The 25,936-nt window shown below is 40.5% G+C and overlaps 1 protein-coding gene across 4 annotated transcripts in view; it reads right to left on the minus strand.

Annotated features, from left to right (window-relative positions):
- Positions 1-25,936, minus strand: part of nhsl2 (NHS-like 2) — a 126,432-nt gene that overhangs the window by 53,306 nt on the left and 47,190 nt on the right. Inside the window, exon 1 of one of the 4 annotated variants that reach the window (XM_065950696.1) lies at positions 21,431-24,761. The exons of 2 other annotated variants lie outside the window; for them this stretch is intronic. In XM_065950696.1, the coding sequence (XP_065806768.1) occupies positions 21,431-21,509 (79 nt within the window). In that variant the 5' untranslated portion in view covers positions 21,510-24,761. Of the gene's footprint in view, positions 1-12,028; positions 12,559-21,430; positions 24,762-25,936 lie in introns of those variants that run through there. One more of the 4 variants, XM_065950697.1, reaches the window with a different exon arrangement.

The following is a 25,936-nucleotide window of genomic DNA, read 5'->3' on the forward strand; positions in this document are numbered from 1 at the left end:
CCTTTAAATGCTTTTAAGGTCAATACAAATGTGTTTTAAAAAAAAAAAAAAAAAAACTTTTTAAAGACCTCTTACCCTGACAAATATTTAGACAGCTTATTATCGGAGTTTTGTCACCAGCATCAATCAAAGACAAACACAAACACACAAATACAGTCCCTGAATCAATACACACACACATTCACTAAAAGGGTTCATTTCCTCTGCTCTGCACCGAGACCTGGCTGTCTGCAGTTATTAAAGTCAGCCGGTAATTTATAGTGACGTGAGCCACAATTCATCCTCCTTTCACTCATTTATCCTCCTCCTTCCTCGTACTCTAAATCACTTTCTGTCCTCTTTCCATGTCTCGCCTGATTTCATCCTTTATTCCCTTAAAGAAATCACACAAAGTTCCTCCCTCTTTCTTTCCCCCATCGTCTCTTTTCTCTGTCATCACTTTTGATTTTTTCCCCCCGGAGCTTTACATCTTCTTCCGTCTTTCTTCTTTTGTCAGATCTTTCGTGACACGTACGCACACGGACAAAACAGAGGGACGAGCGAGAGGCTAAAGTAATGGATTTGAGTGTCATGAAGGTGTGTGTATACTGCGTGTGTGTGTGTGTGTGTGTGTGTGTGTGTGTGAGTGTGTGTGTGTGTGTGTGTGTGTGTGTGTGTGTGCGTGTGTCTGTCGGCGCCTAATTGAAGTGTGGATGCGTTCAGCATGTTTGCTAACACGAACAAAGATCCAATTTAACGCCTATTACTGACGCGGCAATTTACGTCACTTTGATTGTGATGGTTAGTCGGACAAGAGCTAGCTAACGTGACTCACCAATGGCAACACACACACACACACACACACACACACACACAAAGTGTTTGCCTCCAAAACTGCAACATGGAGACAATATGTCTGTATTTTTGGAAATAATAACCGTTATTTTCAATACACGCAGTCTTGTTATGACATGTTTCCGTGGTTACGGCCGTATTAGCCAGGCGGGAAGCTGCAGTGACACGAGACTCAGACACACACACACACACACACAAAAACACACAGACAAAATACAAGCCCGAAGCATGATTAAATGAATAATGCATGTACGGATTCTTAGGGCTAATGCTAATAGCTAACAACTATGACATGATTATTGATATTTTGTGTCCATTCAATTTAAACGTTTTCCATCATCTTAAAATATTCATGCCTATACTATGTCTCAGAGTGTTGGAGAGACACTTTATTTAGTGTTTCCCTGGTATCAAAACCGAGGTCGGTATGTTTTGGAGAGGAGGAAACACCTGCGAATAATTGACAACGACCGACCAACGTGCTAAGCTAACGTTGGCAGAATCTCTTACTGGTGCCTCCAGGTGTAACTTTCCGACAGCGCAAAAGAGAAACTAATTTTTTTTCCATGAAACTGTTTCCTTTAATTGGCATTTTTAGTCATTTTGATTCTCTGGTTTGCCTTTAAAATTTGTGAATTACAACTTAGCACACACTGTTGAGCAGCAGAGCGGAGCTAAAAAGAAAAATCTGCTTCACCCAGCTGCTGCGGTTGTATTTATTCAGAGAGACAGAGCTGTAGCTCTTCTTTAAAATCCTCCTTAAATCTTTCAATCAGAATCACTGATGGAGACAGTTCTGCTGATTTATATCAGTGTTTAATCTTCCTTATATCTGATGACGGCTCGCTCCATTCGACTGCACATCTCCTAAAATGTTATGAAACTGATTTTGATTTGTCTTTTTATTCAAACACTTCAGCACATAGACTTTATGAATGACTACAAAATGAACACATAATGTGATTGATTAATCACTGTCATCCCATTGTCACGCCTCCCGATCAATCTACATAATAACACGAGTGTACTCCGCCTTCATTGTGTGAAGTTTTAATCTGCTGCTGATTTTTTGTCGGATGGCTGATGTTATCGAACCAAAGAGAGCTGGAAGGTCTTTGTAGACCCTCTCAATTTAAAAAAAAAATACATTTGCAACCTTATAAAGTGTCTATATGGAGATTAAGATACAAATAGAAGACAGCCATAGTCGAGTTTAACTCTTTTAATCTGCGGCGTCCCAATAAAACTCAAAAACAAAACATTTTTAAACCTTGGAACACACTGCAAACACAAATAAAAATGTGCATGACCATGTTAGTGTGAGTTCAGTTTTGCTAAATAAGTGTATCTGTTTAAAAGAAGAATGTGCAACTTTTAGATTCAGTAGATGTCGCCCTTGAGCACCAGCATGAAACCAAAACAAACTGCTGTTTGGCCACACCTCCTCCATACTGAAGCCTCCGCCCTCCTCCAGAGACACACCTAAAACCCCTCTCCACTCACATTCACACTAAGGAGTTATCAATAAGAACGCACCATAATTAAACACCATTAAGCCCAAGCAGGGGACAAAAGTTTGTAGTCTGAATTGTTGTGTTAGCATGCTAATGTTAGCGCTCTTTGGTTAGCTTATAGCTTCACATTGCATATGCCTGTGATCTAAATAGACTTATATTACACCCAAATAAGCAGAAAGTATGTTCTTATTTGCTCTAGTCCTTGACTAAAACAACTTTTATACTCAAGGCCGTCCCGTCCATGTAAACACGACTTTCACAACAACACATCCAGCGTGACTTGAGCTTCTAACTCATTGTAGACAGTCATAACTCAGAGAGACATTTAAACAGGATATACTTGATTTCTGCTGTTTTTATGTGTAAAATGTTGCACATTCTGCCTGTAAACATCAGACATCTTCTCTTTGAAATGTAATGGACTGAAAACAGCAGAGAGAGGATTATTGAAAATGTGTCATTTGAATACAAAGCAAGCTGTTGTTATTGCATGTTTACATTACATTTGCATAAACAACAGCCTAAATACAGACCATTACAGTAAACAAAAAGAGATTGGGTAATTATTTTGATATGTCAGGAATATGAGGTTGAATATCTAATAACCAAAATGAGCGAATACGCCACACAGCCAGTGAATGAGTCATAAGAAGATGCACCTCAAAAGAGATGCAGGATGACAGTTTCCAGTTTCCCGAAGCAGCTGTTATCATAATGTTGTCATTTATTTACAGAAGCTGCACCGCTGGCGGTGTTTGAGCATCCGACTCTGTTCTTTTTCGGTTTCGCGACCCAAATATGCTCTTTATCGCAATTCATTCTCCTCTTCAAACTGCAACTCAGATCTCCTTTTAACTGTCCTCCAGTGATAATCTCACATCATAGAAGTCAAAATGAGGTCAACAGCACGCTGATTCTGTTCCTCTTCTGTTTCTGTTTTAAGGTGCAGCAAGGAGTCATAAACATAACACACCGGTACAATTTACACAAACAAATAAGACGTTCATGAGTGAGAATTTCATAACCTGAACTGCACATTACACACTTTGACTCAGTAAGCCAAGCTGTAAATTTAGGTTCTATCCTCTTAAATGTACCCCAGTAAGATGTGTCTGTACTCAAAAAATGTTTTGCTTAACCTCCTCTGAGAATAAGTGTAGCTCTGTTGGAATTGTCTAGTTATTGACATTGCCAAAAAGTTCACAAAACACTGATTTCAGACAACAACGAAACACAATGCAGAGAGGAAACAGACAGCTTGACAGACTGGTGCATGAACAACAACCTCACACTGAACACTAAAAAGACAAAAGAACTCATCATTGATTTCAGGAGACACCATGAGGACCACACTCCCCTAACCATCAGTGGAGAGGAAGTAGAGAGGGTCACCAACTTTAAGTTCCTGGGGACCTACATCAGTGAGGACCTCACATGGACAATTACCTCCTCTGCCCTGGTTAAAAAAGGTTCAACAGCGGCTTTATTTTCTACACACTCTGAAAAAGAACAACCTGCTCAGAGCCTTTTATCGCTGTTCAATTGAAAGTGTCCTAACATACTGCCTAACAGCGTGGTATGTGAACTGTACAGAGGCAGACCAGAGAAGTCTCCAGAGAGTCATAAGGACTTCAGAAAAAAATCACTGGACTTACCCTGCCCTCTCTGGAGGACATCTTCAGGACCCGCTGCCTCCGTAGAGCTAACAACATTGTGAAAGATGATACCCACCCCTGTCACCACCCTGTTCTCTCTGTTACCCTCTGGGAGGCGCTACAGAGCACTAAAGGCTCGCACCTCCAGACTGAAGAACAGATTTTATCCAAGAGCCATCACTGAACTAAACAAGATCAAACACTGACCCACCATGGGACAAATAGTGCAATACTGCTTCAATCTGCCTTGTTTACACATTTAACTACAAAATAATGATGATTGGGTGTGTGTGTGTTTTGGATATTTTCTACTGTACTTGTGTAGGTATATATATCTACATGTGTGTATATGTATATATTTGTTTTTATTCTATATATTTATATTTTTTTATTTCAGGCACGGCACAGTAAATTTCGTTGTACTCTTGTGCAATGACAATAAAGTATATTCTAACATTCTAAAACACGGTCAAACCTACAGTAAACATTGATTCAGATATCTCAAAAGAACATTTCTTAATCATGCTCAGTGTTGGGAATAATGTGTTACTTAGTTACTGTAACACCCCTTCTACTTGTGGTAACTAGTAGTGTATCTAGTTACTTTCCAGGTTCTAAACGCCGTTACAATTACAGACATTTGTAACTCGTTACTTTACGTGAAATAGCCGACAACAACATGAGATTGAGGTTTATTGACATCACTAACGTCAGCAAAGGAGCACCCAATGTCACGCACAGTAAACACACGCTCAGGCTGACGATCATTCAGGCGGGAGCATTCTGTTTTGGAAAGACCAACGTTATTTTTTCCTCGCTCGAGTTAAACAACAAAGTTATATCTGTGAGTTGTCGTCTACGTGCAGGAGTGCATACTCTAACCTGCACCGCCAAGAATAGTAATTCAAATCTCACAAAGCACCGAGGTAAAAGATGAAGACCCAGGTGCAGCCACTCTGTAGCAACAGACAGGGCTTGATTTTTAAATCCCGCAGTAAATAGAAACTGTAACTAGTCAGTAATTTTCATCACTGATCGTGCTCAACATCAACCAAAATGTAATTTCCATTCTCCTCATTGTAAAAAATCTAAAGGTTTACTGGATGTGAATAACCTAGCAACTAGTCAATCCAGGAAGCCATAACCTAAAACTACACACTGTGAAGGACTGTGTGTCAATACACTGACTGCTGCTGTAAATCCAGACACTAGACACACACACCACACACACACGCAGACAGACTCACTGATTATTTATCACAGTGATTGATGACACACACATACTGCAGACATCACTGTACAGAGCCCCAAGGCTGACTCATCCACTTCTACAGGGGTCAGGAAGTTTGTGTGTGTGTGTGTGTGTGTTTGTATATGTGTGTGTCTGTGTTTAGCGTGTATGTGCAGCGAGTTCCTATCTGTTTTAACTGTCCCACCTATCGTCCAGTGGGAGGAAAACACTGCGGCAGACAGTGAGAAGTGATGTCACAGGTCTTCCAAGGTCGATGGAGAAACCTAATACTCCTTAGTCATTTCACACACACATGCACACACACACATGCACACACACACAGGTCATTTCCCATACCAAGGTCATTTTTGTGTGACTCCCATCTGCCGAGGTCAAAGCACACCCATCCTGCTGTAGTCCATCGATCATCCTTTTATCACTTAACCTTTCTCTTCCTTACACACACGTACACGCCTACCTGACCAACAGAGGACTTTAATTCTAAATTGACAAAGTGTGGACGCGGATTTCTGGTCATTTTAAAAACACAGAAATAAAAGAAAGTGTACTTTTAAGGTCTTTAAAGATAACATGCTTTCAAAGAAGGTGTTTTTTTTTGTTGCTAAGAGGGGAGTTGTACACTTATCTAACTATCTCAGACGGGACCGCCATACACTTACGCCTTCCGGGGTCCCTGTTGACAAAAATGCTCAAACTTCACCATAGTGGTTTTGACATGATTTTAGGATGATCTAAAGCACGTCCAAGTGTGGGGGCGGGACTTTAAAATGTCCCCTGTTGTTGAATGTGCAATGAGACACAAGTTCCCTGTTGGATAGGTACACAAACACACAGACAAACACACACACACGCTGACCCTGTAGCTCTCTACACTGGGACACAGATGGTACAGCATGTACTGTAGACACAAACACACTTAAAACAGCAGTCAACATCCGAGGTCCAATCAAATCCGCTTGACTACACAAAGCATAAAAAGGCAGAACATGATAAAACTTAAGAGAAAGCAGAACACACCGAGGAGACGGACAGCAACAGTTTGAAGTGAATCTTGTATTCCACGAGGACTATTTCACACGCATGCAACAGGATGAGGACAGAAAAATCCCTTAACACAGCCTGCCAAGTCATACATAACAGTTAGGCTTGTTTTTTAAAACGGTAAACAAAGCACAGAACATGGTTCCGCGTTAACATTTTATGCTGAACAACACTTGTGGTGCTTTTAATAATTTATGCGACAAACTGCAACAACCGGCAGGCACACTGCTTTAACAGGAAGAGGCGTACTGTGCTTTTTTTTTTTCAGCATTCATCCCCGCAATAGGCTATTATCCAAGTCCTGCTGTGATGTTGTTACACACAAAAACTCAGATATTTTTAGCTTCTACAAGGGGTTTCTTTGTGGTATGTTGGCATTATGTGGGCATTTGTGTTTAGTCTGAGGTTAAATATTTGATTAACTTCCCGCCAGGTTCTGATGCAACGGTTTTGTTATTGTATTCAAACCCTGTAAAACAGCTGGACAACAGATGTGGACACAAGAGAAGAGGTCAAAAAGCTAAATGAGAAACATTTATCTCGTAATTTTTTCATCATAATGTCAGTTTTATGAAAAATATGATTTTACAGGATAGTTAAAAATAATTTGTCTACAAGCACCTACCTTTCATTTTACATTTTTAAAAGCTGTCTTATTATAGTCTGCAGCAGTGTCAGTTTGCTGGATAGTCATGACTCATCAGAATCAGAATCGGGGGTTTATTGCCAAGTACATTTACACATACAAGGAGTTTGTCTTGGTGTATTGGTGCTAAATAATTAACAAGGAAATAAAGCAGAACTAGCAAAAACTTTAATAATACAGAATAAGAAGATATTACAATAAATACAACTGAATTTAAAAATGTAAAATATAAAAAATAAAAAACACAAACTGTACAAAAGGTGCTGACAACAAACTGTAAAAAGGTAGACAACATGACAACTCCAGGGTCATTGAACTTTCAATACCGTGATTGTCCGACACAAGAATCTGTTCTGCTGTGTACTGTTCCCAGCTCAGGGATGTTTTTGGAAACTTTTTGTTTTTATTGGTAAGTTTGAAGTGTGTTTTGGTAAGCTGAAGAGACATGACGTCAATACTCAGGCTCCACCAGCCGATCCTACTGTGCAGACTCTGACTCCAATTGTGCAAGATTTAAGTGCAATTTGTTTAAGTACAGTCAGTGGTTTACCTTGATGCCCAAATTGCAAAGTGCAACAGTGTTTTGGCTAAATATCAGTGATGATAGTCGCATTGCATTATTTACTGTAGCTGCTGCCAATTAGATTAGCTTGTATGATGTTGTTTTGTTGCCATTAGAGGTCCATATCTTGATGATGTCTGGTCCTCTCTGTCTATTAGACTTATCCATCATAATGGACTCAGGCACCTTATCTCTTACTGCCAGGCCTTCAGATTTGTATTGGCAACTCTTTCTTTAGTTTGTTCCACCTTTGATAGCGTTAACCCAGTCTGTCAGCAAACTACAACTCCCAGTGGCACCCGGCGACTGCTTTCCACACAATATTTCCTTTTTTCTCCCTCTTTCTGTTTCAGAATTAGTCCCACACTGTGTATGCGTGTATGTGTGTGTTTGTGTGTGTCTGGGCTGGACTCAGAGGGTTGATGCTGCCCAGACCACCTCTCATAATACCACAGGCCAACACACACAACCTTACACACACACATATTGGCACTGGAGGACGGTGCTGTCTAGGTCAGATTACTTCCAGGAGCCATTGTCTCTGAAGAGAATTAGAGAGGAAACAGTGCTCCATCTATTTCCTGTTCAGTGAACGGACAGCTGTAATAAACACAAATCACTCTTCAGAGATCTGAGGAGGACGGTTAAAGCATTTGACCAACACTCTTAATGTGGCCACATAAAGGACTCTTACAATCGGGGCGGCGGTGGACTAGTGGTTAGTTTGTGTGCCTTATGTACAGTAGTCCTCAAAGCAGTTGGCCCGGGTTCAAATCCGACCTGTGGCTGCTTTCCTACATGTCATATCCCACTGTCTCTCTTTAGCTAAAATGACTGTCGGCTGACTGATTCATCATTATGTGAATTAAAAAATAGCCAATGTTTGCAATAATGGCAGTAAAAAAATAAAATAAAGTAACGTTTTTTTTAGTAATTGTGTAAGTATGCATGATTGGCTTCAGTGAAGGGGTTAATAAAGGGTAGTTGTGTGTGAGTTTCGCATGGAGCTACAGCCTGGAGGAAAGCTAGCTTTGCCCAAAGATTGAGGTTAGCCTTTCTTTCCACATATTCCAAAAATGTCCCTACAGACACGTAGATGACTTACTGATTTACAAACTAAATCTGGTTTGTTTTATCTGTACACAAACAGACATAAAAAATGTTGGTTATTTATGTTTGTGGCTAACGCAAACAAGGCTAGCTGTTTATAAGCTGGCTGTGCACTTTTATTTTTTTTATATCGCTGACAAAAATAATTTAAAAACAGGCAGATACTGTCGTCTGGAGGGAAAAAGGTGCAGTTGGTTTGGGCCTGAATACACACACACACACACACACACACACACACTCACACTAGATACCTGAAATGGCGCCAAAACACTGGAGGGAAAGTCACACTCAGGTCAAAGCCGTCATTATTTACTTATTTAATTTAGATTCACCAACACACACACACACACACACTCACAGGCCAGTGAGTAAACGTTACAGAGAAGTCACCAGAAACACACTTCAGTGATGCTCAACGTGTCGCTTTAAGAGTGATAGAGGGGGCTTTCAATCTGATAACATATCACACCTGTCTGCTGTCCGGCTCGTTATCTCTGAACAAATCACCTGTTCTTTCTTCCTATTGTTTCTCCTTTAACCTGAAACTAAAGATCTGTCCTTCCCATTGTCCTCCACCTCCTCCTCCATCTTTCCTTTTCTTGTACTTGTTCCTCTTCTCTCTCTTATATTCTTACTATTCCTCTTTTTGTTCTCCCTGTTCTGCTTCATCTCCCTGGTCTCTTCTTCACTGTCATCTTCCTCCTTTTCTTATACTTTTCCTCTTCTTCTCCCCATTATCCCTCTTGTTTCTTCCTAAACTTCTTCTTCATCTTCTATTTCTTCAATTTATTTGTCTGACTAATTTTCCTCATCTTCCTCTTCTTCTACTCTTTCTAGTTCAATTCAACTTCTTTTCTTCCTCTTTTACTTAATCTTCTACTCGTTATTTTCTGTTTCATTGTTTTTTTCATCTTTCCCTTCTTGTACTCTGTTCTTCTAACTCAACTTTCTCATCTTCCTCTTTCTCACCTTTTTTCTTCTTCTTGTTCATTCTCTCCATCATCATCTCCCTCTATTTCGTCTACTTTTTCTTTTTTCTTTTCCTCTTCTTCTCCCTCTTTATCCCTCGTTTTCTTCCTGAACTTCTTCATCTTATATGTCTTGTATTTATTTGTCTTACTAATTTTCCTCTTCTACTCTTTCTAGTTCAATTCAACTTCTTTTCTTTGTCCTCTTCTTTTTCTTAATCTTCTACTCATGTTATTCTCCTGCTTCATGGTTTTTTTCATCTTCTTTCCCTTCTTATACTCTGTTCTTCTTTCTCATCTTTCTCTTTCTCACCTTTTTTCTTCTTCTTCTTCTTTCCTTCCCACTTTGCAGCCTGGGTGACCAGCAACTGTGGCGCCGCATTTAGCCTACCAATCTGCATAACAACTCAATGAATTTGATTTCTTTTTCCCCCGTTTCATTTTCTTATTATGCTCAGGCAGCAGAGGGAGTGGGCGAGAGACATAGACACAGAATAAAAGAGAGAGAGAGAGAGGTATTTGTGCACTGTTGTAGATGATGAATAAGTATGCTAAATACTGTGTGTATGTGTGTTACTAACATGTGACTGTGTGTCACGGTTCATGCCGTATTGCTTCATTTTTCCGTACTGGAGTGTCAAATGGACAGCGTAGCCACAGATGTGTGTGTGCTTGTTCGTGTGTGCGTGTGTTTCACTTGGATATCCTCATAATTGTTCTTATTGGAAAGCATTGCAGCTGATCGCAAAACCACACTGTGACCAAGCCAGAGTCAAAATGCTCTTTCAGCAACATTGTCAAACCAGAGTGTGCATGAGGGGGATTATCAGGCAACACACACACACACACACACACACACACACACACACACACACACACACACAGTATACACATACACAAAGATGACCTCAGTTGACCTTGTGGTACCTTAGCAGGCATGTGCAAAGAGTTTTCAAGAGCCAAAGGCACGGACAGAGTGCCAAACGTGGGCTCCTCTGCACACAAAGAGCCTTTCACATGCGAGAAAAGACACACACACAAACACACACAAACACGCACTCTCCGTTGTCTGTGTGTCTCGTAAAAACCACCGCCGGTAAAAATTAACGTCTGCAATCAAAAGTTTGAGCAAACTCTTTGAAAACTTCAACAAAAAAACAGCAAAACTTCATTTTACATCTGAAGAACTGAAGCAATAATGCTATCACAAAAAGTGGAATATGATCATTTTACAGTCGCACCCCAAACGGTGTGTAATGATGTCGTCAATTAACCTTCAACATGACGACATTAAAAAAAACAGAATATTTAACCTACTTTTTGAAGAAGAATGACATGTTTTCTATTTGGATCATTTATGATGCATTCATTTTGGGAACTACGATCACCTGTGGCCAGACTGGCATCTGCCCACCTGCTGGCTGGACATTGTTACTACATTTATATTGATATATACTTTTTATTTTTATTAATATTACTGTTTTTTGTTTTTTTTTGATAATTTAATCACTTGTTTCTATTTCTTTTACTGCTCTTACCTTCTTATTGCTGTTATCTTTTTATTTACTTTTATCTCTTTTAGTTTCTTACATCTTTTTAAATATTTGGTCCTCTTGGTCTCAGCTCGTGTTGTTGGGTTCTTGTGTTGCCTGGGTTCTTATAATGGTTCTTATGATGGTCGGGTTATATATGTCTGTTGGGTATCGTGCAATATGGGTTCTTTTCTGTTGAATTATATTTAATTACTTTTAGTATTTTGCATTTCTTATGTTCTTGTTTTTGCTGTTTGTCAAAGCACTTTGTAAACCTGTGTTTTTAAAAAATTAAGTAATGAAGTTATTATTATTATTATTATTATTATTACATTTTACAGTACACATGATGCAACAAAATAACATAATAAAGACTAGTTTTTCTATTTTAAATTAAAAATCAGTCAATGATTAAACAAACAACTGGAGGTATGCTATAAAGGGTTTTTAAAATGTATCATTGTTCCTTAATAACTGTGAACTATACAAAACAAGATGTTTTTGTTTCATCAACCTGTAAAATTCTCCACCTTTCTGACAAACACACTGTCTCTCAAAACTGTGAAACCTTTGATGCCAGATATCAGCACAAACACTCAAAACACACATACACAACAACCAGCAGCTGTCATGCTCCAGCTATGTGTGACGCTCAAATACAGGAATGCTTTTTGGCCTTCAAAGTGCACAATGCAACAGCCTCGAGAAATGCATTTAAAGTTAACTCATGGAACTTCTGCAGACACGTGGTTAACCGTTATGCCCGCTAATGTCAAGTGTAACATTCCTGAGATTTTCCTTATCATGGAAAAGAAGATTCCCTCCTTCTTTTAGTACCACGCTACTCCCAGCACCAATCTTAATGCAAGTCCCCTCATTTGATTCAAAAGACGATTTCCAGTGTTTCTTACCTGCTCTGGCCCAAAAGAACTCCATGTCTATATTCCCAGAGTGTTCCCGGCAGAGAAACTATCACACACATGTAAAGTGGAAGGTGAAAAGTGGAGACGCAGAGGAGGAGAGGCCGGCTGCCTTCTGAGGTAAACCAACTGACTCATTCAGGCGCTGGCTACGAGCGGGTAAGTGGGAAAAAGTTACAGAAAAACAGAGCCAAAGACAGAAAAGACAGAAAACAGTGCGAGCAAAGAGTGTTTTCTCTCCTGGTGTGAGAGGAGAGAAAGGGAGGAAACTGATGGTGCCGGTTGCTGTGCCTCCCCTTTCCTCTTTTTTTCTTCCTCTCCCCTCCTAACACTTCCCATACTCCTGCCCTTCTTCAACTTCAAGGACTCTGCCAAGTTTTTATGAGCCGGTCGGGTGGTCAACATAACCCAAAAAAATGTAAAAGGCCATGCCGTTATCCCATGTAATGCCCAATATTTCTACAAAATAAACCTGTAAGAGACAGTTCTGCAGCACACAATCAATGTCCAGTGCAAGTGGAGGAGGTAATGCTCTCTATAGTGATACATGGATTTTTGGACCTAAAAGGAGGGGGGAGGGGCAAGAGCAAGCACCACCATGTTTTAAACAAATATCACAGAAGTTCCCTCCAGTGTCCCATTCCAGTGAAAAAAATGTTTTAGAGTGTGTTATGAACACAACTTGGGATTTTTATTACTTGTTCCTGAAGACAGTGAATGGGTTCATGTTTGGTGTAATGAGAACTGATCAAGGCGGTATAATGATTCAAATATGGATAAACCATTGAATTATATAACAAAGAGGGTACTTTGGAGTCGATCAAGAGACATGATTCTGAAGTGATAGCCTACCAACGCTTTTGGCCTTTTTCTTAACAGTGGTCTGTATGTGAAGTTTACAAGATAAGGATCCATCAAGAACCCAGAACCCACATGAATCCTGTAGAGTGAATATTAGTCAATAAATAAGGATTTTAGCAAGGGGAGAGACGGCCCTGAATTAGGCCAAAAAATATTAAATTGATTTTCTTAAAGGCAGAATGTGCAACTTTTTGATCCAGTAGATGTCGCACTTGAGCACCAGCATGAAACCAAAACAAACTGCTGTTTGACGACACCTCTCCACTCGCGTTCACATAGTTCATATAATTATTATTATCGACTTTAGTCTTCATGTAAAGTAAGAAAGCAGATTAACTGTGATCAAGCAGCAAAAAGTGCTTTGAATCAAATTTGAGAACATTGTTCATTCTCCAATCCAGGGTAACTAACAAACTGAAATAAGAATGTGCCACAAATTCTCAGCCATCATATCTGGATCAAATATTTCTCTTCGCCCTTTCCTCTCCTCCATCGTGCATTGTGTCGGTCAGCTCGACTCCTTTCCTTCCTCCCTTCAAAACTCACTTCCTGTAAACACTGAAGGTGACTTAAGTGACAATAAGTTCTCACACATTGACTGAACCACACTAATAATAATAAATAATAATAATAATAATAATAATAATAATAATAAATGAATAATAATAAATAAATAATAATAATAATACATTTTATTTATAAGCACTCAAAAAAAACCTCAAAGACACTGTACAATAGTTAAAAAAAACAACTGAAAAACACTAAATGATTTGTGTTTGTAGGTGTATGCAGCTTTGTGGAAAAGTTCAGGATTTATTTACTTTCAAGGAAAAATGTAGTTTGAAATTTAACCCGATTATAGGGGAGCTTTGAACAATGACATTCTGCTTTCATTTTAGAAATAGCTAGTCTTGTAGTATCCAAAATCGGTCTTGGTCTCAAGAACGGTCTCTAGACCACTTTTTGAAGTTGATTGATTTTGTTTCTTCACTCTGACTACATTAAAGTGTGTTACCAGACTGAAATGACCTATAGAGAAGGTGTTTCTTATTTACCCAGTCCGGAGCAGCTAAAAAGCTATATCAGAAGAATACGTAACAAGTAAGTTAAAATTTAGCTAATGCAAATATGAGAATTGGGTTTGTTCCATGCATGCTTTTGAAGAAATGTCACAGATCTGATGTTTGTCTCTGCAGTGGCAGTCGGAGTCGCTGATGTAAAGTTGCTCATTTCAAACTGTCTCATATTAATGCAGTTACAAGAAAACCCGGGAGGCTGCTTCCTGTCAGCTCTCATCACGAGCTGCATCATAATTAATCATCACAGGAGGAAATAAGATTACTGCACTGTCTCTCTCTCTGTGTCTCTGGGTGCTGATGCTCTACAGATTGTAAAGCCCTCAGAGGCAGGTTAAGGGAAATAAAAATAAAATTGATGCGACTTGGCTTCTTAAAGGAAGAATGTGTGACTTTTTGGCCACTAGATGTCGCCATTGAGCAACCAGCATGAAACCAAAACAAACTCCTGTTAGGCGACACCTCCTCTATTCTGAAGCCTCCGCTCTGCTCCAGTGGGCGAGACATATTTTAATTTGAGAAATGACCGTCTCTTTGTTTGAGTCCGTTTGAAACTCCAGTTTCTATTTACCCCTGGGTTTATTTTTTGGAAGACCTGGTCTGACTCTGTTCTGGCTCCTATCAGATCAACTCTGTTTATGTGTAAAGGTTTCAAACGGCTTTGTAGTTAGTATCAGTGCTGCTGCAAACAAAGAGGACACAACCGAAGGAATGTATACAAAGAATTCCAAACAGTGGACGAAGGGAGAATTAAGGTGACACGGTTCATGACAGGTGTTGTAAATTCTAAAATCTTGAAGCCCCTCGCTACCTGATGTGTTAAATAAACCGACCTTGGCTCTGCGAGGGAGCCGAGTCTTGCAGATCAGATGATTAATGCTCCCTTCACCTTTAAACACACCAGCTAAGGATCCTCTCAGCGAGGCGCTAAACTCCCCACAGAGCCGGAGAGAAGCTGCCGCCGTTGCCGCTCCCCGTGTCTCCGCTGAAAATGGATTTAAAAGCAGAGCGCCGAAGAAACATTAAAGTTCAGGAGCGTCACAGCGAGTCCTCCCGGGATAAATTAATAAGGGCTAAAAAAAAGTCCCACCTGCTCTCAGGCATTTTTTGAGAAACACAGACGGAGATTCAATGTGGAATAAATGAGTGTCTCTGAGCATCGAGGAGAAAGTTTCTGATCATGATTGTGCTTAGCAGAAAAGTAACAGGTGACATTGAAGAGACAACGTTCAATCACAGACGAACCAAACGTTACTCCACAAAGGAGGACGGGCAGTTTAGTTGCAGAAGTCTTTTCAGGCTTTTTTGTGTACATTACTTCAAATGTTAAAAAGCAAAGCAAAGACTCCAGCTACATTAAAAAAGCAGCATCTGCTCTTTACCGTCTCCATCTTCCTTTTGCTTTAACACACCGTTAATTTTGACGAGTAAGAGAAGGCATATGAGCTCATAACAGCCTGCAGAGAAAACACAGAGTCTGCACTTTAAAAGGAAATGAACAGAAGGAGGGATGAAGGCAGCGCTAATGAAGTCTGAGATCAGGAGAAACACATTGGAGATGAAGCCAAAAAAATCAAGAGCTGCAGATCTGCTCTGATTAAACTCAGAGAAGGTGGGAGGTTCCTGCAGAAAAATTAGATCAGGCTTTTCATAAACGATCAGCGAGAACGAGACTTTCTGCAGTTTTTAGCTTCAGTGCTTAAATCTAACGATACTTACATTTACTGAGGATTCATTTGAATTACTTTTACTTTGGTTTAGTCTGTTCTTGTAACGCCAAACTCTACTTTAACTCTTTTTCTTTAACAAGCAAATACTTCACTTTTTTTCACATCAAGTTGATTTGGTACACAGAACAAATAAAAAGACTCGTAAAATATGTTTTGTTGCTCAAAGCAAAACTATGAAGCAGTTTAAGTCTGTTATTGGAAGAAATAATTTGCACAGACTGTATTTAAGTAATATTTAAACCAACAATATGTAGGAATTCGGTTTGGTTCACTTTGGCGCCCTCCGAAGGTTTCTGAGGGCAACTGCACTGTCATTGACCTCTTCCTCAGCCGTTGTATCAAATAGTACAAAAACAAGCTAAGCGGCATCTTTTTACCTCAAAAACAAGCTAAGCGGCATCTTTTTACCTGAAGGTATGTGTGCGACTTGGTGTCATAAAGCCGTACGCACTTCTTGTGAGAGAACCGCAGCCTGCTGCCAAAGTTACATAGTGCAGTGAACAGGCAATGGAGCCACTCTGTGGACCTGAGAGAGACGCCATTCTCCATGTTGGAAGTTGTTGTTTTATTATACCGACTTTGAAACGACCATATCAAGGTGGAAAAGTTACACATTGTTGCTTTAATGCGGAAAAAATGTCATGGTTCATGCTGTAAAGAATCGCTGTCTTTCTTTTCTTTAAACGTTACGATGTGACGATGGAGAATTGTTCAGAGTTTTCAAACTATTTCTAAACTCTTTACAAACCAAATAAATCATCTGATAAGTTACCATGAATAGAATCAGAAGCTGCAGTATTTAATAAAACTTCAGAGTGCTTCACCTAAAACCAACTGCAAGAAACAATTCCTCCACCAACGCACGTTATAATAATTTAGTTAAAGGAAGAGATAAATGGGGGATCATTGTCTACTTTTGATACTTACAAAACATTTTCCTCATCTTATTTAAATCGTTTTATACTTACTTTTTTTTTTACACATTTTCGCAAAATGCCACAGCTAGCAACACACACTCTTGTATATAATGAATGAACAAACCAGTGAATGCACACACACACACTCTTAAACACATGCGTTCTTGGCCATTGGCAGATTGCCGAACCGGCATTCAATTGACCTGCTTTTAACACCTGTACGGTTGCCATGGCAGCAGCAGCCTCAGCTATACACACTCCAAGGCGCTGTTTCCTGTCTCCTCCTCCATCCCTCCTCCTCATCTATCACTTCTTCTTCTTCTTTCGCTTTCCTCTTTTTCTTTCTTTGTTTCGCAGCATCTTCCGTCTTCCTATCCCTCTGCCCCCTCTCGCCTCTCGTATCTGGCCTCAGATCTCTCAATCTCTCTACACCCTCCACCTCCTCCTCTTCATCCTCCTCCTCTTTTCCCCTGCCTCTCCAATTATCGCTACACACACCTCCCTCTCTCTCTCTCTCTCTCTCTCTCTCTTTTCTTTCCTTCATTTGCTGCAAGGCTCTGGCTCTGCTCAGAATGACATCATCGATTTGAAAATATATGAATGAATGTTTTTCGCTGTGGGTAAATAGTCTGTTTTCACTTTTAGCTTTCAGGAGTTAATCACAAAAGATCAAAAAAAAATATGAGGGGGAAAAGGAGCGCTAGAAAAGAAGCATATTTTTTTTTTTTTCAAGGAGAAAATTGAACTGAGGAAGACTTGTTTTTGGCACCAGTTGCCTATCTCTAAATAAAGGCATAAAAAGCACAAAAAGAAACCTAAAAAAAGAAAAAAACAAGCACTTTAGCCACTATAAAAATCCTACACATACCAAGTGTTTGAAATCAAGTTGAAAATGTTTAAAAATATGACAGACGATGTTTTAATCCGTACAGCACTCCTGAATTCCAACAAGTATCAGCCAAAACAACAATTGTCGTTTTTGTGCCTTCACCCCGTCATTCCTCCTTAAGGTTTTGCTGAGTCATGACAGTCTTCCTCAGTCCACGTCCGCCTGGCTTAATGACATTAATCATTCCAAAAATCAATCAAACAAAAAGAGGATCCTTGCAGGTAAACATCTACATGAGTTGTTTGATGTAAGAGGGCCACTGATGTTCTTGTTACGCTGACGACACTCTCCTTCATTCATCAAAAACGCATTTCCCCCTCCTGTCCATAAAGCTTCAATTACACCTCTTGTCCCTGAACATGTCATCACTATCAACATCACATGAGCAACCACAATAAATCACACATGTCTGGAAGACATTTGAGACAGTAATGCAGTCACATCGCGATAAATAAGAAAAAAGCGCTCAAAGGACGCTGATTAAAAGTCAAGGTCAAACGTATCAGGAAGCGTCTTGGGCTGATTATTGCACCATAGCAGGTGCGTGCAGGCTGGTTGGCCGTCAGTTTGTGTTAACGCTTACAGACATACTGCATTGCACACACACACACTTCTCGAGGGTAAATGCACAAAATGTGTGAAGACAGGAAACAGAGAAAATGAGCATATGGGTGTGTTTACTTTTGGTTGCCACTGTCTGCACGGTGCAGCTCTGCAGCATGACATAAACACATTGCATGTGTATATTTTTAATGCAACATCCTCCTCCTGCTCCTCCGAGGACGAATCTTCCTCACCCCTCGTCCCCATCCATCTAGTCCTTCATCCACCCTCCCTGTCAGCTGCTCATCCTCTGCTCCCCAAATAATCACTCATCCACCTATTTTTTCCGTTTCCTCTAAATTTCTTTCTTCCTCTGCTTCCTTCTCCCCCCTCTTCTGCATCATCATCCTCTTCCTCACCTCCTGCTTGCCCCCTTTCTCTCTCTTTTTCACTCCCTCCTCTTCCTCGTCCTTGCCTTCTTTATCGTCCAGCGAGCAAGCTAGTAAGAGAGGGCAGATTTACAAGGGCTGTCATCTCCACTTCTCTCTCGTTTCCTTCCCTTCTCTCTCTCTCTCTCCTGCATTCAATCTCTACCTCCCTCGCTCTCTCACTCGCCCTCAGTGATAATTAAAGAGCCCTGTAGTAATCCCATCCAGGCGTGCAGGACGAGGCGGTGCAGCCGAGCAATCACACACACACCCAAACATGCACGAGACTGCAGCATGTGGCAGCGCTATGACGAATGTGTGAAATCTGAGTATTTGCACACTGACACACTTTCAGCTCAGCAGTGGAATAAGGCTACTACTGCGAACACACACCCACACACACACACACACACACACACACATACACATACAGTATCTCAGACCAGTCACCAGCCATGAGCAAAAAGGCCAATTGACCTAGTTCATCCAGACTTGAAACCCAGAGGAATGAAAAGATGACTGGCTGGATGGATGGATGGATGGGTGGATGGATGGATGGATGGATGGGTGGATGGATGGATGGATGGGTGGATGGATGGATGGATGGATGGTAAACTGCCATTAGGAGATTAGATGTGCTCCAAACCTTAACATTTTAAAATCCCTCTTTTTTCATGTTCATTTGAATGATCATGAATTGGCTCTTATTGCATTTCACAAATAATTGTGAAAATGTATAGTTATCACTTTAAATGATCTTTCCCCTGCGGTATGATTGTATGTACATGTTATCTTTATTTGAATATTTTAGGTGGATTGTCCTTGTGCATGAAATTTCTATATAAATAAAGTTTCCTTGCCTTGGATGGATTGATTCATATATGGATAGAATACATATATTAAGATTAAATATTAGATTTTTGATAGAAACTTTGACAGCAAAATAAATGGATTTGGTATAGGATGTGGGATAAAGTTAGGTTTGCTGGCATTTTTGTGAAAAAATAATGAGAGAAAAGCTAGAAGAACTGGACTAGAAAATCCTGATTACCGAATGAGATATTCTAGACAAAGAGATGGAGTAATTTGAAGAAGGAAAGAAAGGACGCAGGGGGGAAAAGGTATGGGATGATTAGATAGATGGATAGATCCATGAAGGAGTAAAAGTGTTGACAGAAGAAGCTTCAATGTGAGACATTTTGATGAAGGAATTGAGAATTATGGAAATAATCGGGAGCAAAAGAAAGACATGAACAACAAAATCGGTGGATTTAAAGAAATCTCGAGAAGAGGGATGTATTTACTAAATACTTCTTAATCTGAGAAAGTTTGAATTGATGGAAACTGGGAAATAATCAATAAAAACATCCGATGGTTTGAAGGAGATTGGACGGATGGGTTGATGAAGTTGGGAAAAGTTTTATGTTGGGACACAAGAAAAATGAAAATGATACAAATCAGATGGATGGAAACGGAGAAGAATTAAAAAAGCAAAAAGCATGAATAAATGTGTTAACACAAATGTAGAACATTTCTAGTATAAGGAGAACGATGGAGAGGTGAATGGACAGACTGGATGGATTACAAGCCAAAGCAATACCAGTGTGATTTGATCGATTTGTGAATAGAAGCAAAGAAGAATAATGGATGGGGTTGATGGCGAAATGAAACAAAGGATAACTGGACATGAGACACCAATGAAAAAATACTGAGTATTTGGATCAGTGGATTCAAAGAAAGGTGGGTAAATGGAGGCGTGTCAACTATGATGTAGTCGTAGGAGTTTATAAAGACAGGCATAGAGTACATTTTGGATTTGGGGATGAAAAAATGAACGATTAATGGATGTATGAATGGACTGATAGTAAAAAAAAAGATCCAGAAAATACTACAGGTGAATGAATGAAGATGTATAACTGATATGTGAGTAAGGCGGATGGATGGAAGACGTCAAAATAGGAGAAAACAGATGATAGGAGGCCTTTAAAATCCATAACCATAAACAGAAAGAAAGGTGAACTAATGGGTGCTTACCAAGAGCATGTATGCATAGACTTGATGGAGGAAAAAAAGGAATGGACGGAGGACTGGACGAAGGGATGAAAAGAAAACGACTGTGTTACAAATTTTTGCATAGAAATTGAAAAATGGAATGCAAAAACAATGTATGATATAGACAGAGGAGCACAGAGGAAAAGACGTATATACATCGATGGCTAAACAGAAAGATGGATGCAAGGACGCAGGACATTAAGAGGTAAAGACACTTTCAATAAAGAGATGATGAAGGATAAATGGAACAGCAATACTAGACGGATACATAAAGACATTAGTGGATGAATGGGAGGAGAGATGAATGGTCTGGTCTGGTCTGGTCTGGTCTGGAGGAAGGCTGCATGGACATGAGAGACGGGAATTCTGCTGACTTGATAGAAAGGATAAATGCCGATATTGAAAGAAAAATGGACAAAACGTTGGATTACAATGAGCAGTTTTTTGGGACGTTTGGATGGAATGAGCAGACGTGTGTAGAAAAATGAAGGATGAGCTTGTAGAGGGATGCATGGCCATGAAAAGCCACAATTAGAGACATTTTTGGGTGGAGCGATGAGGCGGTTTTGGGCATGCATGGACGGAGAAAGAATAGTAGATAGACTGATAAATGGAAAAAATGGAAAACAAAGATGAGGAACACCTGAAATAGAACGATTTCCGATTGAACGTTTCAGATATTAAACGACATACGAGCAGAAGGTCGGATTCTAAAGATCTGTTTATAGACATGTGAATGAAACGCGGATAATAAACGTATAGAGGGGCTGAAAGGAGGGCTTCGTGGACCCCTGGATATGACACAATCCGGATGGATGGATGGATGCCAAAACTGCGCAGACAGGAAATAGATCAAATGAGCGATTGACATTCGATAAATAAAGAGAGGTAAAGTACCTGTTGCCGATTTGGGTCTGTGTCTTCCTTTGGCCCGTCGTTGGGAATTGCCCATAGTATTCTTCCTGTCCCAAAACATCACCGCCTCATTCCACCGACACACACACACTTACTGACTGACTGACTATGAGAGAGAGAGAGAGAGAGGTGTGTGTGTGTCGTGTGCATTAAAGCATGTGAGTGCAAGAAAACCGAGAAAGTGTGTGTGAAAGAGAGAGAGAGAGAGAGGATCACTGAAGCCTTCCTGGAGTGTGTGACTGCATGTCTACGTGTGTGTGTGTGTGTGTGTGTCTGTGTGTGTGTGTGTGTGTGTGTGAAGCCCGGCATGCGATTGCGGACGAGGGTGATCGAGAGAGTGACAGAAGACGAGGAAGAGAGCGAGCGAGCGAGAGAGGAAGACGTGTGTGTGTGTGAGAGCTCGCCCAAGTGCGCTGCGATACGTGAGCTGTTGACAAAGCAGGCTGTGTGTGTGTGTGTGTGTGTGTGTGTGTGTGTGTGTGTGTGTGTTTTCACCAGTGTGGAAGCATGCAGGTGTGTGTGTGCGTAGAGAGAGAAAGTGTGTATGAGCACCCCTGAATGTTTAAATGAAAGGCTCTATGTCTCCGATGAGCATGTATGCATTGTGTGTGTATACGTGAGAGAGAGCGAGAGAGAGAGAGAAAGAGAGAGAGAGAAAGAGAGAGAGAGGGGAAGAGAGCACTCGTGTTGATTATCATCCAGCCAGTCGCATCCAGCCGCTGCCATTCAATTCATAAAGAGGCAGGCGGAAAGTAGCCAATCAGGAGCCGGAGAGCAAGAGAAGGGAGATCGAGTCAGGACGAGAGAGAGAGAGAGAGAGAGAGAGCGAGAGAGAGAGGGAGAAACGGGGATGCAGTGAGGGAGGTAGAGCGAGTAATAAGAAAAAAGGGGAGGGGCTGGCTCAGTGAGAGAGAGAGAGAGAGAGAGAGAGAGAGAGAGATGGATTGAGTCACCGTCAGCGATGTGAGCAGAAAACAGAACAGAGGGACAATTTGGCCAAAAGTATGAGGACACCTCCGTCCTCGCACAGCTGACCGTTGTGCAATTAAGGGGCGCTCTCTTCCAATTTAAAGGATTGAATCAATGAATAAATGAAGTTTTTAGGGCTGACTGGTTAACTCGTAGCTTTATAGGGGGGTCAAGTAGTAGCTGAACGCTGGTACAAAGGAAGTGGTGCCCTGTTTAGTCCTCTCCCTGAGCGTTGTGTACCTGCGCTCTGATTTGATCATATTACATAAACAGAGCATTTGAATGATGTAAGAAACATCAGTGTGCCTTCAACTTCATGACAACCATACCTCCATGCACACGACCAGGCCCTTTATAAAGTGCAGGTTTTCTACTTGTGTGTCAAAGTGTTTGTAACTCAGGAACGCTCATGTGGCTGAGAGGGAGAAAAATCCCTGCAGCCTGGTGAGGCACCGCAGCAGAAATAATGCTGATGGTTTTTTGGGAAAGGTTTCAAAAGTGTATGGGTGAAATATTTGGCTGTCGAGATACTTTTGGCCACGCAGTTAAACTGCAGAGTAAGAAGGAGAAACAGAATTGATGGGATACACTGCAGGGGGGCTGATAAAGGTGGAAGGAAAGAGAATGAATTTTTTAAAAAAGAGAGAGAGACTGGGAGTCAGAGGGATGAATAAATGAAGACTGGGTCTGTTCAAGACGGAGGAGGGAAATTGAAAGTGAAGTGAGCGGTGCAGGGAATGAGATTGAGAGGGTGAGGAGAAATGGGGAGAATACAGAATGAGGAGAGGAGAGGAGAGGAGAGGAGAGGAGAGGACTGGAGAGGAGAGGAGAGGAGAGGACTGGAGAGGAGAGGAGAGGAGAGGAGAGGAGAGGACTGGAAAGGAAAGGAGAGGAGAGGAGAGGAGAGGAGAGGAGAGGAGAGAAATGGATGTGTGTGTGGATGGTTGGACGTGACATCAGGTCATCAAAGACCCAGGGAACACACCTTCCTTATCTGTCCCCCATTTGTCCTTTTCCTTCCTTTCCATTTATCCAGAAACATAACACATCTATGTAAACAACAGGTGAGAGACACACAGATGTTTCATGGACTGCCGTAGCAGATTCACAACACAAATCTAACTACATCAGGTGACATCATATGCTTTACTCTTATCCATGTTTGAATGGCTGAATTACTGAGACTTTCACAAATCATGTTTCTTAATAACTGTACTACCAGTGGGGGACTCATGATCATCTAAAAATTGAATTCACATTAAAAAAAAAAACAGACTTTGGGGCGCCAGTTTAGCCTCGCCGTTAAAGCATGCGCCGCTATGAAGGCTACAGTCTTTGCGGCCGTCCCGGGTTTGAGTTTGACCCTTAACATTTGCCGCATATCATCCCCCACACTCTTCGCTGTCTTATCCTAAAAAAGTCAAAAATCTCCCAAAAAAGAGCTACAAAAGAGTTTGTAGCTCTACGCCAACTCATCCTGAAGATATTAGCACAAACTACCTAGCTAGCATGACAGCTACATTATTAATACAAAAACAGGACAAAGGGAAACTTAAATTAAAACATAATCCAACTTGTAATTGATGAATGTTTGTTTGTTATAATTTACCAAATGGGCTGTCTGTTTAATTCAAAGTGAGCAAGGCAACTTTAAGTCATGCTAACTGTTATAAGATGTTGATGTCATTAGCACTTAGCTTGCACCACTCATGCTAAAGCCTAAAAAGAGACGTCGTTATGGTCTGAACATGTTGCTTTCTTAAATCTGTCCTCTTCAAACGCTCACAGTGCTTCGTCACCTCTTCTTCCTCCTCTTATTCTCTGCTTCATCTCACATCAACAGCGGTTAGAAAAAGGTGCTGACTTCACTGAGGAGTCGAGAAAAAGATATGACACCAGCACTGTGCGGATATATTTAGTGCTGGTGTGAAAATGTACCAGATTGTACTGTAGTTTCAAAGTAAGCATTTTTTGAACTGACAAGTTAAACACTTGTTTAAACACTCCTTTTTTGGACTAGTGATGGGCGTTTCAACAACAGCAAACATAATAAAACCTATTTTTGATCAGATGAGATAAAAGTTGCATTAACAATTTGATTCTTTTAAATGATTAACTATTTGAATATTTGAAAGAAAATGTCTCATCCCTAATTTAGACATGAGATGATTTCTCAGTTCATTTTAATTAAGTTTCTTTGTTTCAGTCATTTCTCAAGATAAGCCGAATAAGAGTTTTGATGACACTGTAAGGAGTTACACAATGCCAGCCGCCCCTAGACAACGAGTCGCTGACACAGCCATCTTGATTTAATCATCTTGGACTTGTGTGGCATCATTTTAAACACACCTTTAGCAGGTAGATCAGTTGAAATGGAGATGCTAATCTGTGCCGCGCTGGGCTCAAGTAACACTGAGCCAAGACTTGTAAACAGTCAGTCACTGACACCCACTCTGACACGAAGAGGCAGAGCCCTGTGATCAGCAAGCGTGTAGGACCGTCTGGCTCTAAAGTCACTGTGCCTTGTTTCAGATGGTAGCTGCTAGTTAAGCTAACTTGAAGCTAGTAGCGTACATGGTGTTTACTCTTGTTGCGGCCCATGTGACAATACTTCTGTTGCCTGTATCATCTGTTTCTGAACACCGGAGGATAATATTGGATAGCTCACTTAGCAGAGAAGGTAGAAAAGGTTATCGGGGTCAGATATTTAGTGTGTGTTACCGAGATGAAACACCAAAATCTGTGTTGTAATTTCGGGAGGTATCAGACTTTTTGGTACCGGAACCATGTTGGTCCTGGATTTTGGTAACAATCCCTACATTCAACTTAAGTGGAAACCTCACAAATAAGAAGCATCTATAAAATCTATACCTCCAAGTCTGATTGGAGTTCAGCATGTCTGCCTTTCATTTAACATTTCTTGACAGTTAATAGTATCGAACACAAAGGAATGAAGATGAGACATTGTTCTGATTTCTACAAACAACAATGGACTCAGCGCTCTGTGGTTTCATTGGGATGTTTATGTCTGCAAAGAGCTCTCACATTAGAAACAGCCTGAGCAGTGGAACAGAAACATTATTTCACGGCTCATTTCCACTCCCCCAGAGACACATTTTGGTAGATTATTCTCCTCTTTATTAGGCTTTTTTTAAATGATTTTTTAGAGGGAGTGTTGACTGTGTCATGCAGGACGGATGATGTCTGTTTCTCTGTTTTTCTGTTGACACTGTTTACAGGGGACAGCTGACAGAAGTCTGCCTTATTAACGAGTAAATCATTTAGTCAGAAATGAGAGAAAAATGCACTTTTACCCCAATGCCACAAGTGATATGTCTAAAAAAAAGGCGAAGATGGAGGATAGCAAAGTTTAACAGGACCAAAAATCTAAATTTACTATCGTTGATAACTTTGTTTTTCAAGGTGCTTTAGGCTTTTTTGAAACATCAGTTACGCAATTATATGACACAACATGACACAACACACTTAACTGTCCATCATAGCTGCCTCCATAATAGC

The sequence above is a fragment of the Labrus bergylta genome, chromosome 22 (assembly GCF_963930695.1).
Source record: "Labrus bergylta chromosome 22, fLabBer1.1, whole genome shotgun sequence".
NCBI classification, from domain to species: domain Eukaryota; kingdom Metazoa; phylum Chordata; class Actinopteri; order Labriformes; family Labridae; genus Labrus; species Labrus bergylta.